The sequence below is a fragment of the Macadamia integrifolia genome, chromosome 1, assembly GCF_013358625.1.
Source record: "Macadamia integrifolia cultivar HAES 741 chromosome 1, SCU_Mint_v3, whole genome shotgun sequence".
In the NCBI taxonomy this organism is placed as follows: Eukaryota; Viridiplantae; Streptophyta; class Magnoliopsida; order Proteales; family Proteaceae; genus Macadamia; species Macadamia integrifolia.
In genome coordinates, this window is record NC_056557.1 from 9027624 (window position 1) to 9047180 (window position 19557).

The 19557-nt window shown below is 39.2% G+C and overlaps 1 protein-coding gene across 1 annotated transcript in view; it reads right to left on the reverse strand.

Moving 5' to 3' along the window:
- Positions 1-1593: 1593 nt before the first annotated feature.
- LOC122080835 (putative clathrin assembly protein At2g01600) overlaps positions 1594-19557 on the reverse strand; it is a 19592-nt gene continuing 1628 nt past the window's right edge. Inside the window, exons 4-15 of the mRNA XM_042647703.1 lie at positions 16358-16496; positions 15903-16030; positions 11451-11543; positions 11321-11371; positions 6150-6215; positions 5985-6050; positions 5544-5624; positions 5380-5460; positions 4951-5133; positions 4776-4851; positions 4545-4666; positions 1594-2181 (exon numbers count right to left, since the gene is read on the reverse strand). Of these exons, the coding sequence (XP_042503637.1) occupies positions 1834-2181; positions 4545-4666; positions 4776-4851; positions 4951-5133; positions 5380-5460; positions 5544-5624; positions 5985-6050; positions 6150-6215; positions 11321-11371; positions 11451-11543; positions 15903-16030; positions 16358-16496 (1434 nt within the window). The 3' untranslated portion in view covers positions 1594-1833. The remainder of the gene's footprint in view (positions 2182-4544; positions 4667-4775; positions 4852-4950; positions 5134-5379; positions 5461-5543; positions 5625-5984; positions 6051-6149; positions 6216-11320; positions 11372-11450; positions 11544-15902; positions 16031-16357; positions 16497-19557) is intronic.

Here is a 19557-nt window from a genome sequence, read left to right on the forward strand (position 1 = left end):
TATTTTATATCTTCTCCATTATTGTTTTAAGGGGAAGGGCTCTCTTAACCACCATCGAAGACTATACTTTCTTACATTGAGTTTTTTATTTTTTATTTTCTGAGAAGAGAAAAAATTAACAAAACATTTCATGTGAGAGGGCTTAGGCTATCTGGTGGTTCAGAAGCATCTTCCCCTTGTTTTAATATTTGTGTGTTTTAGAAGTTGATTTTCTTTTGTATCTAATGATTTGATACTTCCAATTTGATAAACCATTAATAAAAAATTGAGCTTACCTCATACCTTCCAGAAGAGTTGGCTGTTCTCTGATTCATTCCATTAAAATCTTGAAATCTGACTGCAGTGATAAATAAATCATGGGGTCCTCCCTTAATTTTAGTGTTTCAAAAAAGATTTTCAGAGTTCAGACCAGCTTCTAGATTCATTTGAGTATAGATAATAGATTGAACAAATATGGATTTGACCAAACATTCAAATGGCTTGGTCAATTGATATCAAATATAGAAACAGAGAAGTTGCCACATCTCAGAACACATGGGATAGGTAGTTTGATTAATAAAGCTTTGTTAATTATTATGATCATTGTCTAGTCTAATGCCCTAGTCCAAGTTGCTTTTTAAATTCTTGTGTTGCATGTTTCATTCTAGAACACTTAGGGATACAATCCCCAAATTTTTAAAATGCCAAGGGCTTGGCTAATAGCATTTAAATGATTTAAAAAAGGAAATGCACAATGCACAAGGTTTCTATTATTGCGGGGTGCATGAAAGATCATAATGTACACAGCTTTATCCCTGTTTTCCAAAGAGGTTGTTTCCCAACTCGAATCAACAACCTTGTTATTGTGCTAAGGTCCACCCTGCAATAGTATATGAATGATCTAATATAAAAAATGATAGCTGTCACCACTCAATATCACAAAGGATGATGAGAGGCAGCTTTCTTTGTGAGGGTGCAAAAGGAAGAATGTGAGTCAAACTTCCAAACAAGAGGCAAGCATGTGAATAACGTGCAAATATAGCGGGTGCGGTGGATTAGGTTGGGTTGATGGGTTATTGTGTACTTCCTTTCCCCCTTTAAACGAGAGGATCTACACACTGCTTGTTTGTATTAGCATTTTACACGCCAAGCTAATAGCGAGCAATAAAACGATACATTTAATGAGAAAATAGAAGGAGATCCCACATATTTAATGAGAAAAGGGAAATACACACTGAGAGCATGTACTTCCTTTTCCCTTTAGTCCATTGTTGTGCATAGACTACCAAAAGAAATTTAAAGAAAAAAATGAAATATTTTGTTAAACTAGATTATGTTCTTTCAGCCACCCTACTAACCCCAATGTATTGAACAAAATGCCTAGTTAATATTGTGCACTGCATTTTGTATTGGCTCCACATCTCAGAGGAGAATTGTATAGTGAGTTTTCTTTTCTCAGATTAACTAGTGTTCATTGTCCAATGCTTAAACTGGAGTAACCAAGGGTAGCAACTCTGCACCCCACAAGTGAATACATAACCAAAGGCACAACTAAATTTCTAATAAGATGTAATGAGCAAAAAGGGATGGCCTGAAGAAACCAGAAGATGTATCTTTGGACAAGGAAACAATGATCTAGATTGCAAATTAAGTATACAGTAACAGGTTGATAATGTAAGAGCTATATTAACATCTAAAATCTTTTACATCCTCTATTTTCAAATGTGATTCTTCCCATCTTCTGTGACTCGAAACAATATGACTCGGGCACACGCTGACACTGACTGAATACAGAAAACCAGAAAGCTATGCATGGATGCTGTAAGATTACAATGTATAAACGCTGTAATACGATTACAACAGGCCAGTGGTTCCAAAAGGATTATTACTCTGTGGGTGAGGAGCAGGGTTCACAGGAAAGGCCCTGAAGCTGGAATCACCAAAAGGATTTGATGGGCCCATAATCAAATGCTGCTGCGGTTGCTGATAGGTGGGCTGATATTGCATAAAGGGATTCGCTTGCTGCTGAGCCATTGCTGCCATTTGAACAGCTGGTGGGGGAGGAATGCTGTTCGAGAAAGCAAATGGATCCTGCACTTCAAAAGGGTTTGGAGCTGGCACTCCATAAACAGGCTGCCGAGCAGCTCTATATGCAGCTTCATCATACAAACTGTTGAGAGTTAGTGAATCCAATCCACCAGCCTGCCATGACCAAACCAAAGGGAAGATCTTAAACACCGAAATCATTGATATTTCAAATAATGAGGGTATTTTATGTGCAGCAGCAAACTAACAATAAAATTGATACACAAAAAGGTGTTTCTTGCATCCAATAAATCAAAAGCAGGTACCACCCCCCCCACCCACCCAAAAAAAAAAAAAAAAAACCCCAAAAAGGAAAAAACTCTAATGATGTATTTGCTATAAAACATTCACTTTCCACCTAGGGCTCAGTTTCAACCCCTACATTACTTTGCCAATCGTCCAAGGAAAACTCTATATTGTGTAAACTAAAACAGAGATGAGAACACCAGCAATGCATGTAACTTGTGCATTGTAGAAGGTAAAGAAAACACCCACAAATGTCATTGACAGAACCAAGTAAAAATTGAAACAGGAACCTGCAAGCTCATAAAATGTCCATTCGGCGACATCCATATATAGAACATTCCCCACAAGGTTCAAGAGAAGAACAGTATTGGGGACGGGATCAGTTTCTGTCGATTCTGATTCCAGTCCAAACAGAATCAGGCAGAATCAGCCCGGAATCAGTTGAAACCCTAGAGATTGGAAGGGGGAAGAAGCAAAGATTTCCCCAATTCTATCAATTGTTTTTTATTCAATAAATGTGGGAATTTTTTGCTACCAGAGATGAGTCTCATTTATTTTCTGCTATTTTCCTGAAAAAGAAAGAAACAATGACCAAAAGTGAAGATCAAACATGAAACCAGGCGACTCTGATTCAAACACAACGGATCTGATTCCAATTTCTTAAACCACAGTTCCCCGAGCATACATTGATGGGCACAGATACTTATATGCACAAGCACAAAATGCAAGATATGCCACAGAAGAATATTATTAAAGACAGCAGTATGCGAGAGCAGAATGACTTCTATCAGAAAACAAGGAAAAGATAAAGGGCAGATGGAACAAAATTTTTGTTCCCAACCACATATACTGGGAAAATCATAAGTTGAGAACCTGAAGTGCTGTTTTCCAACTCGCATAAGCTACAAAAATCCTTGCATACCATTTTTCTCTCCATCTCTATCCGGTAGCTAAGTAGAACATAGCATGTCCGTTTAATTTATTTTGGTTATTCAACAAGTAAAAAATAATTTATTAAATGGGAAAGAACAGGAAAGTTTTATAACATGGTAGACCATTCGTCTAAGTTTTATCCAAACAGGCCATGTCATGAAATTTGCCAAACCAAAAGACATGGATTTACATTAGCCTCTGAGCCATATCCAAGTCTAGCTGTTTTAGCCCCCAGACCCAGATACAAGGACTTTTTCTCCATGTCTAACTTGGTTTTGATCCAGGTTGACCATGCCCGACCTGATTTGTCCTTGGGGAGAATTGATTCTAAAACTACTGTTATGATTGGGTTAGTAATTCCCAAAACACCTTTTTCAGATTTGAGCTAAGCCTATAAAAAAAACGCATGATTTATACTTAAACCAACTACAAATTTAGTAAGAAATCCTAATGCTCCCGATTCAGACAACCTCCCAGATTTAACAGTGTTTTTCAATCAGGTAAAGATTTTGACTAAAAGATTCATGTCTGAGCCCGCTTAAGAGCAAGTTTAGACAAAATCAGCAAGGCAGGTCAGACAAAAAATCTTGCCACTACAAAATGGAGCGACATATCACAAAAGTCAGTATTTTCTCATTTAAGTTCTGCCCTTCCATTACATCCAAGTCAGTATTTTCTCATATAAGTTCTGCCCTTCCGTTACATCCTTTTTGAAGCCTCTTACCTTGCACCAGGTTGACCCTTACCGATCTTGTACGCTTTATCTTTCCTTTAATTTTCTCTCCCTCTTAAGGAAAGGTAATGGAAAATATATTTAAAAAAAAGAGGAGGGTCACACAATTTGAGTAGAGGTAGCGGCTAGCTTAACAGGAAAAGGAAAGAAAAAGGCATGCAATGTATAACTTCTCTTCCTCAGTTATTTATTTATGACTTTCCCCAAGCCATAGTTTTCTGCAAACTTCATGTGAATCTAATGCAACCATAGGAACATATCTGAAAGAGAGAGAAAGTGAAAAAGTATGTCTCTAATGGTCCTGCATTGAACAAGAATTTACACCTACATACATAATCCCACACAATGTTTACATGCAAGCATGCATGTGCATTGCCATAAAGGGAAAGATTAATGTTTGCATTCCAAGAGGATGCAATTCTGAGCACCAATTTAATCAAACATGTTATTTTCCAAGGAAAACCAATGTTGAAGCATGGTATCATCAGAGAAGTCAGCTATTTTTACCAGTTGTAATGTGCCTGACACAAGCCAAACTGAAAAAAGAACAAAAAGCATATGGACCCACCAATTGTCTTTCATTAACCGTAGATAAGTTGCTGCTTGGAGTAGTAACCAGTGCAAGCTCCCATCCAGTAGGATCCAGAACCTTTGCATCAAAGGCACTAGAATCATATGATGCACTGTCATCTGCAAACAAGACATCATTTTCTTTTAAATAAACACATTAAAGTAGAAAGAAACTCTTTTTCAATTGGGAGAGGTGGAGAGAGAAATCAGCCCAGAAAGCATAACTTACTAGATGGAACTATGGCTAGAGCCAATGCATTGTTTTCCTCCAATGCAAATGCATCAGGATTTATATCATTTAATCCCTGCAAACAGGAAGACAAGTGAGGTATGCATTATAGTGAATTACAGTTGGTTCAATCATCCAAACCAGAAGATACTGTAATTCTTCAGTCAAGATTTACCAGAAGATCTCCAGTGTCAAGGTTGTTAGGCAGAGTAGCAACTTCAGGAGTAACCTCCGAAGGAGCAGCAGCAACAACCTCATCAGAAGGAAGTGCCTTTTGTTCCTCTATAGGAGGTTCTGCATCATCAGGAGAAGGAGCGTCTTCGGGTTTGTAAGTCAAAAGCAATCTCTCCGGAAATTCCTGACTCAGCGCTGGCAGATGTTAGTTCTACAGCTTACATCTTCACACAAAAGTCAAAAAGGCATTTGACTAGCATATTAACATAATTGATGACTGCAACAGAAGAATTCTTAATACACAAAAAGGGTCTAAAATAAGGTGTTGTCCTTCTAAAGGAAAAAACAATATATACTGTTCAACATTTAGTAGCATAAACCACGTGATGCTACCACAATCCCCTCTGATTAATGTATATCTCATACTAACCAATTGCTCCATTGAAACTGAAACCATCCGTGGTGCTTCTTTTATGTATTCTTCCATGGTCGTGACAAACGACTGTGGAGGCTGTACAAGAAGAGAAGAATATTAGTTTGGCATCAATTTAAAAAATCCCAATGAAAAACACCTAAAATCAACTTGAATCTCACCTCTCTCAAAACAGGAAACTGGAAATTTCTAGCAAGTTCCAATCCTCTGCAAACTTCATAGAAATCAGAAAGGCCCCCAGCCTGCCATTGCAATCTAAAATTCCTCAGTAAAAAAACATAAAAACTAAAAATTTTGCTCATAACCATTCTTGATCTATGATGAAGGTTTCAAGAATCAGGATCAGATCAGGCATATCAGCCAACACCGATCCGAAAATATTGCAACAACTATGAGGTTTCAGCCAAAGCTCGGCAAGGATCAGGCAGACTCACTGGTCTGTATCAGGATTGGTGGAGCCCGGTCTGGATCTCAGATACTGAGTTTAAATCCTTGCTCTTAGATCCACAACTGTTAATCCCACATATAACATACCCTAACCAGAGATATATCAGAAGATTTGTTCCGAATAAAATTTCATGAAAATATGTACGTAATGTTACCTGCTGACCAGCTCGTTTATATATTTCCAGGGCTTTCATGGCTTCATGTCTTGGCATCTCAAAAAACTGCAAGAAAATAAAATTCATGATGAGGAAAGGAAATGAAGAACATGATATTCTTCGGGCATGAAGAAAACTCTCATGTAAATGATAATATCATATTACCTTATCAATAAGATTAATGATACCATCATTAATAGCACAATACATTTTAAAACTCTCCTTGAGTACCTGAAAAGTGAGATAATATTATTAGGATCAGGAGGATGTCAATGCATGTAGAAAAAATATCAACTAGAACCGCAAAGATGAACAGGATCTGAGTAATTTTTCTTCAGACAGGGACCCAACATTGCAGGATATGGGATAAGAAGTAGACTGAGAATTCCCATTTTTACATTTAAGAAACTGGAATTTCATTCTCCACATTTTCTGAAAGAAAAAGGCAAAGGGGATATAATTTAAATTACAGTACAATGATAATGTGATTGCACCGACCAAATGCTTTTTTAGGTACTAATGAAATGACCAGAAAGAAGGTATTTTGATTCCCAAACATGGACAATGTTTAACAGGCCAACCTATAGATCAACCCAAAAAAGAGGCCAGAAAGATCAATCCAGTCAACTATCAGGTGAAACTAGGTTGACCTAATGATATGAGCCCTATGATACGAATAAGGTTATCGAAGAACACAACTGTGTAGTGTAGTGTGTGTGTGTGCGTGTGTGTGTGTGTGTGAGAGAGAGAGAGAGAGAGAGAGAGAGAGAGAGAGAGGATCTGTATTGGTTAAAAGAAATTATTAAAAAAAGCATATGAAAATTAACAGACATGCAAACCAAGGTTTAACAAAGATAAATTAAACAAGGAAAATGAAAGATACACTGAATTAGGAAAAAGCCCCAAAGTCCCCCCTCAGCATTTGAGGGGGTATAAAAGGCTAAAACAAGATGATCATTCACCATGAACAAACAGCCAAAAGTGGTTGAAGTCTGAACTTTACCAGGAAACAAGACCTGAGAGTAAGGGCCCGTTTGATAATGTTTCAAGAAACGTGTTTCTGCCTCTTCTGTGTCAAGAAACAACAAAAACGGAACAAAAAGTGCTTGACAAAACTGTTCCGTTTCACCTAATTACAGAAACAAAAATAGAAATTTATATCTATTTCTGGTTCAAGAAACAGAAATGACGGAATAAGTTCAACTCGTTTCGTCGTTTCCTGAAACAACCAGAAGCTAAATCAGGGCGTATTCTTCTTCTTCTTCTTCTTCTCTCTCTCTCTCTCTCTCTTCTCTCTCTCTCACAGTACCCATCGAGAGCCATGGCGAAGCCAACCTCTCGTTCCTGGTTCAGACCCATAACCACCCTCCAAACACCACGAGGAGAGACCCTCTGGTACTTCCTCACCCTCCTCTCCGTCCTCTCTCCTTGGCCAAGAACTCAACCGCTGCTCCGCCCTCACCACTGTAGCTGACTTCAAAGGCTTCAGCAACGAAGCCGTAGAAGAAGAAGAGATCTCCGATTCCCCACAAATTTTCGATCTACCCTTCCGTTCACCGTTCCCTCCTCCCGTCACCAAATTCGACTTCAAGACTCATCACGGCCCTCCACAGTCCGCTACATCACTGCCCTCACCCGCCTCCTCCGATCCCTCACCTAAAGGCTTCGACTACTGGGACGAAGATGAATTCAAAGGTCTTCCCATCACCGAATCCTCGCAAACGCCGCAAGAAACCACCACTCCATCTTCCCCGGCTGAGGATCCCAAACCCGAAATTTCGCTGCCAAATCTTCGGTCTAACACTATGGGAGTTTGATTTCTCCACCGAGTAATCGGAAATGGGTTGTGGAGGATTTGGCTGTTATCTCCGAGTCCAAGGAGGTTGCTGGAGATTTGATCACCGAAACTAGGGTATATTTTTCTCTGTTAACCGCAAGAGAACAAGAAAGAGAGAAGAGAGGGAACCAGGGATATCAGAAATGGAACAGAAACAAGGATACCAAACACCTTCAAATCCATTTCTGGGAACAGAAACGGGAATTTATGTTTCTGCCGTTTCTTGAAATAGAAACGGTAGAAACGTTATCAAACGGTGCCTAAATGAAATCACTATGCTTGAAAACCAGGGAGGCCAAATGTAATATCCCCCTTCTTAAACCCGGTCTGATTTCGTGGTTGAACCGGTTTAACCATGCAGGAACCGAGCCAGAGGATGTTAGAGCGGGTTCCTTATGGGCTATGATGGCACGGGTGACCTTAAACACCGGCTGGCCCGACAAGTCCGAGCCAGTGCCAGAAGAGACGGGAGTACCCAAACCGTGTACGTGCACCTACCATAAGGCTATGTACGGATAAAACAGGTATTATATCTGTATTTTAAGATATATATGTAGGCTACAATGTATGCCTGGGGTGGGGTTTGAGCCGAGGTCCGAGCCCGGTCAAAATCCCAAGTTTTGACTCTCGGATGGGTATGTCAGGTGGGTACACCCACCCACCTGAGTGACCCATCCGACACTATTCACTTAATTAGGAATGGTATATAAGGCTTTATGACTTCTTTTCTTCCATTTATTACCCTCGTACGTTTGGTGAGAAAAGTAAAGAGGAGAGAGAAAAAGAAAGGGAAGAAGAAAGGAAGAGGAAGAGAGGAAGGATTTCAGCGGCGCCGAAGCTCGATCTTGCCATTCCGGTGCCGGAAGAGTAATCTTCAACTCGAGATCTACAGTTGGAGGTAAGAAAAGCTGGGTTTTATGAACATTAACCATACCCACGCTTTAAACCCTTGATTTGAGTAGGGTTTCTCAAGATCTTGTAAACACCCTTTGAAATGTTGAATCTAAGGTTTAATAGATGATTTATGTGTTGATCTTGAAGGATTTGAAGAGGTATTGACAAGGTAGAAAGAGCATTGTGAGTTGGAAGTGTTTTTGAAGGGTTTGAAGTCATTTTTGAGCAAAGAAGGTAAGATGGTTCCCCTCACTTGAATCTAACTCAAATCTAAGCTAGAACCATCCTATAGGACTCTAAAGGCGTGAAGAATGGGTTGAGAAAAGCCCTATTTGGGTCCCCAAGGAATGGAAGAAGTTGAGAAGAAACTGGGATTTTTCCGCCAAAACCGGCGGGTAGGACCGGTGGGTAGACAACCCACCTGTGACACCCACCTGAGAGGACCAGGGGGGTCCCTGGCCAAACCGGCGGGTAGGACCGGCGGGTCCATACCCGCCGGTCCAAAACCGGCGGGTAGGACCGGTGGGTAGACAACCCACCTGAGTGACCCACCCGAGTGGCCAGAATGTGATTTTTAAGTCCGATCGAGCCCAAATCGGACGTGGGACCTTCTTTCGACGTTCTAAACACGATTTTGACGTCGGATTTCATTAATTTTGATTCTAAAATGGTGAAGTACTAACCCTTCTCAATTATGTTAGGTTCACCAAATCCTACCCGAATCGCTCCGGATCTCACCCGTACCGAACGGGAATCCTTGTACGCTACAAGTAAGTGGAGAGAGGACGTTTGGCCTTGTTTCAAGGCATTTGTTTGGCATTCATATAACTATATCTAATTTAGTCATGTCATCATGAATATGCTGTATAGATTAGTCATTCCACTCATTGATGTGCATATATGCTATGTTTACTTTCAATTGCAAATTAAATGAGATGTTATATGTTGAATGTGGACATCATGTTGCATAAAGCATTGATAGATTAGATGTCATGGTCGGCTTGGAAACGAATGCATTGGTGGCCCGTGGTATGGGACACGGTGGCACTATGCAGTCGTACTGCATATAGGAGCATGCGGTATTAGGATTCTCACCATCCCGTGCTACGACCCTTCCCAACAGGGGTTGAGGTGTTGGGTTGCCATTTGGGGGGAAGCAGGGGTCGCGGTTGTCGGACACTGTGGCGGTTAGGCATTACGCCCGGCGAGTCATGTAGGACAGCCGGCAACCCCGGTGGTATTTCAAGAGGGCCAATCGTACTGCTTTTAAATTGCTGGAGTCAGCACTGTCATTTAATTTATTTACATTTCTGTTGAGAGCCGGTGGACGGCATTGTCTTTATTTTTCCGAGTACTCACGGTGGGCCTTCTCCAACAGCCCTATGGGCGTATCGCCGGAGGGAGTTCGCGGCTCGTACCCGGAGTATACGCGCACTGTGGTTGTAGTAGCACTAAAACCAAAGACTTAGTAATGTTGATTAGGTGTATGTGATTTAAAATGACTTGCATGGCATGTAGTGCATATGATGTGTTGTGATGTGTGGACTGTTGTGTGTGGTCCACCTCTCTACTTACTGAGCTAGTGAGCTCATTCCACGTGTACACCCCTTTTTAGATGATTTTGCAGGACATGCATCTGAGGAGCAGGGGGTGGGTCCCACCGTCGAGTTCCCTGAGGAGGACTGGTGGACCCCTGAGGAGTTTGAGCACGGCGTAGACTGCGCGTGTGAGAGCTGTGTTGCGGGGCAGCGGTTCTGAGGCCGAGCTGAGCTCCAGCCTTGATACCGATGCCGGGCTGCGTACTCTGATGTTTTTGATAATTTCCTGTATATAATTGATATTCAAACTTTATTCTTTTTGTGTATATATATCATGCCTTCGGGCCCAAATGTATATAATTATGGTATCGCCATTTGGGTATCAGGTATATGGGAATTATTACAGGTAAAACTTAGTCTTCCGCTGATTTGATGAGTTGATGTTAGTGTGTGTATGCTGTGGTGGAATACAGTGTCTGATGATCCTGGCAGGTATGGGTTAACCGGTGTTAACTCGGTCACCGCTCCGGTTCAGTGCGAACGGGGTGTGACACCAAAGCCCAAACAGTTCCCCGCACATTTGTCACTCCCTAGGATTTGTGTCTGCATGCGTTTTCATTTTTAGTTTTAGCTTCTGTTAGTAATAAGCTACCTCTCTTATATTATGTTTTAATGTTGCACTATGAATGTAACTGGGTTGACAGTCCGAAGAACTGTTAAGGCACACAAACATGAACAGTTTCTACACTTTAACCTACCCAGTGTCAACCAAAGAAACAATCCAATCCTATACCAGTCCAACTGTCCAGGCTTCCATACTTTTAATTGTAAATTAAGTACACCAGATTTTTTTTGTTTGCCAATAATAAGCAGCAAAAGGTTCAAGGTTCTATCATGTCATTTCAAAACCAGAAATTCCTTCTTTTTTCTTATAATAATTATCATGGTTCTCGGAAAAGTATCAGGAATTTTTTTTTTTTTAATTTATACTTCATTTCTTTTATTTTGCAGAAGAAACCAGGAACCTCAAAAATATCATGGAGCCAAAGGGTAAAAAAAAGACATACCAGTGCCAAGGCGTACTGTATAATGTAATTGTTAACAGCAGCTCCTTCTGGCTGTAAAGTCAAAAAGTTAAAATTAAAGGTCTTCAAGTCACACACACACACACACACACAGAGCTGTTCCATAAATTACCCGGCATCCAATAAGACGGTACAGCAGTTGTTGCAATGCTGGCAACTGCTCCAACAGTTGTTCACTGTCAAGATCCCTGGTTCTACTGTAACCCTGATGATAGAAGAGCATAATAATAAACAATTCCTCCCAGGAAAAAAGGAAAGGATACAGATCCAGAATGGTGAAAATGTAGTTTGCTAAAAAATTTAACATACAACAGGATGTGAATTCCAATTCTCTGCCTCCCCTTTCTCAAAAGAAAAAGCTACAGTTTTATTTAGAAGATGCACTCCTAAATACAAAGATGCATGAAATAACAGGGGACCCACTACACATCAATTACAGCCTGTCTAAAGTTCAGCAGTGTGGATTTCCTCAGACCCTCCACAATTGGAGGACGAGAATACCGGGAATCAGCAAAAACTCGTCCATGGAAATGCAAAATTTCTAATCTCAGCAGTCATAATAAATAAAGGTGGCAACAACTTCAGCAACATAACCACATAGGACTCCAAAAAAAAATATTTGAATACCAGCAAATCACAAGGGCATGGTGATCAACCAATTTCACATCCCCAGAGCATGGAAAACGTCGTTCAAAAATATTATCCTTTTGGGAACAGAAAAGGAGCAAATAGAATAACCAGCACTGAGCACTACAGTGTAGGAGATATACAAATGCATTTCAGATCAGAAAAACTTCCCATACCTATACTCTCAAAAGACTAACCACACGGCAATGCCCAAGACATCCCCATACTTCTAACGCAGTCACTGTTTGGAAATTATACAATTATCGGCCTTTGTTTTATTGCATTTGTTGTAATGAGATCAATTATAAGGTCTATAGGGTGTATAAGGATTTAAATAATTTTGTAGTAATTTTGAGAGTCTAATCGGTTGTTTGGTCCTAGTTTCATTTGGATTTCTTAAGTTGTGGCTATTCTTCAATTCATAGTTAGTTTAGAAGATGTTTTATGTTTTTTTAGGTATATTAGTGGTCAAATAAGTTGTGATTTGGGTGATACTAGGATTAGAGAAGTTCTAGTCAGGGTAGGAATCAGATTTTTAGAGTTATAAAGCATACATACCATGTGCTCTATCCATAGAAGATTGAATAGAAAAGGATTTTGAGTGTGTAAGTCTAGCCAAGTGAAGGCTGTGTTGTCTTTCTCATTCCCTATCACCTACGATTCTCTATATCTTCTTCCTTCTATCATTTCTTCATTCTCCGTTTCTATCTCTTTCTTCAATTTCCTCTAAGTTTACCATTCTCGGGTATTCTCCATACATGCTGCTGCAATCTCAGAACAACAATTGATTTTCCACAAAATTGTTACCGTTAAGTTAGTCTCGAATTCTTGACTCGTTTTGAAGAATGACCCGCTCCAATTTATTTTGGTGGCGACCCAGATGGGATTTTTTTTTTCAGAGGTCTGTGATGGCAGCAGAGGGGTTGGGCCGATGGATCGACCTGAATTGGATTAGTGTATAATTTTCTATCGTCTTGTTGAACAAGTATGGAAACTTGGGGTTTTTCGAGTTAGGGTTTCTGGGCAATTTTTCTTGCCGCAATTTGGGTACTCTTGAGAGAGATCTCCATTGTAACTTTTCTTCAATCAAAGTGAAACATCTTTCTTCTTCGCTCGAGGATGTAGTGATGCGGATCCGGATTCCAAGGACTGAAATCGGATCGCTTAGGGCCCACTAAATAACCAAATAGTTCACTCTAGACAAACCAGGGCAATATTGTAATTTCTGGTACAATTTAGGAGCTTTATAGAGTGAAATAATTGACTATGGACTTATCATGAATTAATCCCAAAGAGAAGGATCAATTCTGGAAATAAAAATAGTAGTGGGGTTAAACAGAAATAAAACCCAAGAATGAAGGGTAATTCTGCAAACTAGTAAAGAGGGGGGTGTATTAATAAAGAACTTAAAGTTAGAGGCTTATCTGTAATAACAGCAATTTTTTATTTAAAACCCATAGGAGAACCTTTCTTCTTCTTCTCGATGAAATACCAGGCTAAGACAGTAGACCAACAAGGCTTCGATGTAGAGAACTCCTTCAAATCTTGTCGACTGGCCATGAAACTTCAGGCGTAGGCTGAGCACCCAGTGCTCTCTTGAATCCAACAGGTAGGTGTCACAAAAATAGCACACAAGGGGAGCAGTTGCACCTGCAACTCAGATCAGGCGGCAGGTTTGGGTTCAGCTTAGTTGCAAGTCTTGTTCCCCACCATTGGAAAGACCTTTGAGACTGAAACTCTGGGGTTCAGGTCGCCTAGGAGAGAGGTTCTCACGCCCTAAGTCTTAGGCTCATTTGAGGGGGTATCTAGGGAGATCGATCCTCTAACTAGGGCTGCAACTGTTTCCCAGAAACAGAGTACCAAAAGCTTCCACAGCAAGAAGTAAGAAAGGATTGGGAGGAAGAAGAAGATTAAAAGGGGAAAGAGAAGATTTCAGAAAAAGTCAGGGAGGGGAGAACAACTCACGGCAGTCATGGTTTCATACCAAAATTTCTATTCTTCAAACGTCAAAATCTTTATCTCAGTTTTCTTCTATTACATGGTTATTTAAAGAGAATCAAAACGTAAAATTGGTAGTTTATTAAAATAGAAACTATCCTAATTGGCAACTGAAAATAAAATTCAATCTAATTAAAAATACTACCAACTAATCCTAGCTCTAAAAATGGAAAGTAAATAAAAGATATTCTAAATCCATCGGCAAACTGCTTCATGTAGTATACCACATCAGCGTGTGAACCTCGTTAAATCTGTCTCTGCTTTCTTCATATTTGTTGGAGTTTGCTCTAACAATTCCTTTCTCACCAAAGGGAATGTAGAAGCAGATGATAAAGAAATCATAATAGAAGGTCACAACACCCATTATTCGGGGGATGTTTGCCAAGTAAATGATTTTCTAATTGTTACTTCATTTACTTAAGATATTATTCATAACTAAACAAACACCCCACCAAATGATTTAATACAAATACTTACAAATTCAAATTCCAAAAGGACAAAGAGTTAACTCTCTAGTTCAAGAACAAAAACTTAACTTTCAATTGTAGGGGCGATTTTCAACTTTCAAATGCTAGGGTTTTTCTCAAATCTAAAAATTTTCATAAATCTTATTGTGATAGAACGTCACTAAAGACAAAAAAAAAATGGTAAAATAATCTTTTACCATTTTAAACAACATTTGTGCACACCAACTAAGATTTGACCAAAACATAACTCCTTCATATAAATCAGATTTAAGCAATCTTGGAATTGTTGGAAAGCTGGTTTTGTGCTCTACCTAATACAAAAAGTCTCATATAAAAATAAAATCATTTGACCAGTCAAACTTATTAGAGAACAAGAAGATTTCTCTAAATATTGATTTTTTATGACTTGATATGACTTAATACTAATTTTCGATGACTTATGTCGCTAAATATTGATTTTTGATGACTTGATGTTGATTTTTGATGATATAAGGTATATGTAGCATATTAAATAATGTTAGTAAAGAGGGGAAATAAAAATTAACACTTGAGCACCTTGTAATTTCCTAGGCAGACGCCTTGTCACCTTGACAACCATGGTTCCTACCCATTCTTCTGTTTCCAATGTGTCAATTGATTTGGATCAGTACCGGATTTTCTACAAATTTATAAGTGAGCATTGATCGTACAGAAGCCACCTAGAATTAAGCAGAACATATTAATTTTGGGGGTAGATTGATTGACCAAGTGTGAACCAATTGGAATAATATTAGTGTTGGTTGAGTTCCTGTAGGGTTCAGATTATTACTTTATTCATCTTGATTACAATTGTACCTCAAGGAGGCAACAGTTATATAGTTTAACTTTACCTGCTAGGTCAAATGGAGAAGAATGTAGTTTAGACGAGCTTTACATATCGGAAATCTTTTGCAAATATGAAAGAGGAAGTCAAGGTAATCAACCCCAGGTAATAGCGGACTCCAATTTGGTCTCAAATTGATCAAACATTGCGTGCCATTATCGCAAGATCAGGTCCAAAGACAAACCTTTCAAACCAATCAAGGTTTCAAGATCTTTATTGGCCCAAAAGGTGTTCAAAGCATCAAAAGCAAACCTAATGTGGGGAGTCCCCGCCACACCAAACCAGGAAACTGGACCCTTGCTTTTTCCGCAAACTGATATGCTAGTTGTAGCATGCTAGGAATTTTCACTTCTAGGTCGCAACGAAAGAACATGTTATCTGTTACATAGAGCTTTTTCTTTCTGAGGCAGATGAGGTAGCTTCCAAGGATAACTGATGTTTGAGGACATCCACCAAATCACTAAAGAAGAGTCCCTTCAATTTACTATCAGAAATTTCCTCCCCCTAACCTATTATAATTTTTCCTTGCTTTTCTTTTTCATTGTTTTTGTTAAGAAATCCTATCCTTCTTTTGCTTATCAACTTATATCACATACACATAAAGAAATACCTTATCCTGCCCTTGGACATGTCTTGGGAGACGCTCAGCTTCAATATCATACTTCAAAACCCTAAAACATTCCAGCCTTTCCTCCAAGAATAGTGCATAAGTACGAACCCAAGCAGAGCAATCCCAAGCTGTAAAACAAACATTAAAAAGTAAGAATTTCTGTTTCTCAAATAGAATTAATCAGGACATCATTGTAAGCAAAAGAAGAATGGTAGTAATTTATATAGCACCTGCCATCAAGCTATCAAAGGGAAAATATATATTGCGGCTATATTTGTATCAATAAACAGGTATGGATATCAGTATGATTCCAACAAACCAAACTGATCATAGATAGCAAGAGCACACTGTTCCCATGTTCTTTCTAAATTATTGGCCATGAAAAATTGTAGAAGTTTTCCTTTGCCCACATAATAAAAATTTGATAGTCAAGTTCAGGTTTTGAAAAGACAAACCTACTGGGCTTGAATCATCCTTGAAATTGGATATCTGGAGAATTCGCCCTCTCTGTGAGAAATTTAGAAGCTCTTCACGGAAAGTAGGGTCACCCTCCCGCAGCAGTCTATGTATAACTATTAATGTTTTTAATGCCACCTGTAAAGAGCCATCAAGAAAGAAAATATTGGAAATGGCTGAAAATTTAACAAATAAGGAAAAGGGTAAAAAAAACCTAAAGCCCCCCCACCCACCTTTTCGGAGCAAGTAGTATACAGTAAAAGACTTCAGGGAATTCTACCCTGCAGAACTACTGTAGCAATTCACGACAAATTTATTTAAGTTTTTCTAACAAATGATAGACCATAGATGTTCAGTTTATAGATGAAAGATGTTCGGTTTTATTATGAAGGGCATAAAACATGGTAGGCTCCTGATCTGTAATAATGAAAGAATGATGAGTATCAGCATTCATGACTATTCGCCAATTCTATGAGAAAATATAGATATTTCTATCATAATACCAACAATTATTGTGATTCCTATCCTTGCCAAAATATTTTCTTCACCAGTAACTCTCCTTAATATTTTATTCCTCTCCAGACATTGCAACATCATTGTTCACTGAAACAAACTGCACTTTGGTCAGTAAATTCTGAGGAGGGAAGATAGTGAAGGAACTGCAGCAAAGGAACACATGTTCCAGTCCAAGGCAGAAATGATGAGATGGAAGGCATATTTATTTTAGGATAGGAGTCAAAAATCAAAAGTTGTGAAATGAGTGCAACATCCCTGTAAGTTTCTCGTTCAGGTCATTTAGATCTTCTAACCAGACAAAGAATGGGGGAATGCTCAGGTGATACTGAAGCATCCAAAAGCAACTATACAGTCAAATTCAAGTCATCTAATTTCTCATGTAACGAAGTACCATCTTGTCTTGAGTCAGAATGATGCGGAACCCAGGTTCAAAAACCCTATTTAGTATGGGATATTTAATCACTTAAATCAGACCAGGAAAATTCCACTATCAACCAAATAAGGGGTATTTATTCACTTAAATCAGACCAGGCGAATTCCACAGTTGCAGGTTTCTTTTAAAGACTCGAATCTCACGGCAAGGAAGGGTCTCAACAACCAAGGAATCAATGTTAGGGTCCTACGGGTAAAGAAATAAATCCCCAAAATATAAGGAAAACAGAAGAAGCATCAAAGGAGATCAATCCAACTTCGCGGGGCTGTTGGGTCGTCCAGAACAGAGCAGAGATTTCTGGTTTGTCAAACCAGTACCTGAATTGTTAAAAATACAGGAAGAACATGGGAGAATGGAAGAGAAACAAAGAAGAAAATGGATTGCAGGGAAGGGGAGAAAAGAAGAGATGAGAGGGAGAGAGCGCACACTCACGGAGTCACAGGCCACGCAGATTTCAACCAAACTTAATTCATTCCATTCTCTCAAAATCTGTCTTCTCAATCGATGGTTACAGGTATTTAAAGAACATAAAAATCCTACAACTAGCAACTACTACCAATCTAAGAAACTAAAATCAAGCTAAACAAGGAAACTATCTCCTGCCAAAAATAAAAAGATTACAACAACCTCAAATAAAATAACTCCTAAATATCCTACCAGACCAAAAAACCAATTGGACCCAGTTCATCCCCATCTTCGCTCCCCAATGGATTTGGGCGGTCCAAGGAAGTGCACTTGCATCACATAATGGTGTCCGAACCTTGAACCCTCTAGTTCCATTGCCTACAGAAAACTTAGTTCATTTAGATATTTTTTATTTAGTACTCTTATTTTAATATTATTATCATTTTATGAAGTTCATTTAGTTTCAAGATATGGAACATGGATATGATACGAGTTGGTCAACTCACCTCAGCCTTACCCAAACTTTGGGTCAATTAAATGCTTCTTATTCAGCCAAGCAACTCTATCTGGGGGCAATATCGTTAAATCATATGCCAGCCTTTTCACAAAACTTCCACCCAAGTCCTTTCTATCATTTTCACAAAGGGGTTCGTAAATACCTCACCCCCCCCCCCCCCCCCCCCCAACCATACAATACAAGAAACTCAAATGATCAGCAGAAAAAGAATCAAAAACAGCCAGCTAATCGCTCCTATGATCATCTCTTTTGGGGGAGGTGATAAAATTGCTAATTTCTAATATCCAAATCTTCACTCTCATTCATACAGACCTTTATTTATCAAGTAGTAGACAGTACTTATTCTGTCCAATGCAGCAGTCCTGACAAACACCAGGGCGAGGGGGGGGGGGAATCAACACACCAGTACAGGCATAAAACAAAATTGTTGAGCAGCTAGAAAGAAGCTCTGCAAAGGAGAGGCTAAATAACAACCTAAATAACAACACAGGAAAAACATATCTATTCGTGTGGGCTCCAATACTCATTTTCCTTCACCAATTTGACACATGGGTATTTTTCTTTTCTTAAAGTTCCAAATACCTAGCATGGTGAAGAAACCAGCAAACCTTCCTAGTCCTCTCAAGGGGGTTCCATACAGATGAACCAGTTCTTCTCTCCATAGAGCTAGAAACGATAGCAACTCTATCTCTGAAAACTTGGTAAATAATTGGAACTTGGAAGTTCATCCTTACGACATCCACACCCTTCGGCACTGAGAACCCTTCCAAATTGAAACCCATTTCTGCTTATCCATTCATAGATAAGAGACACTAGGAATGGATCCCACTGGTATGTGATGATTTTCCAGTAGCCCACACCATAATTCGAAATAACTAGACTAGTTGCCCATCAGTTTGCCAAACTATACATGCATATATTTCTTCAAAGACTGCCATCTTCCTAACATTACCAGAACTGCAGAACCACTCACATAAATTGGCTTTCTTCATAGCTGTTACGCTACTGTTACTGATTCCTCCAGCTGGCTTGGCTACTCAACTGAATGTAATCACTAAGTATGATCCAAGTGTGTCAATTAGAAAATCCTGTTCTGCTGCTCTGTTTATTGGTATCAAGCTGATATGGATGCAACTACAAGCATCCAAGGCACCAAGTTATATTTTGAAGCTTCTGCCCACCCTCTCTGTGCAAAACTTTGTTTTAGAGTTCCTTTTCCCTTGTTTTTTTTTTTTTTTTTTGCTAATACTAATGACGGATATCCATGCCTTCGCCCTGACTAGTTCCACTAGTCCATACTGACCCTACAATGCATGAACCGGGTTATA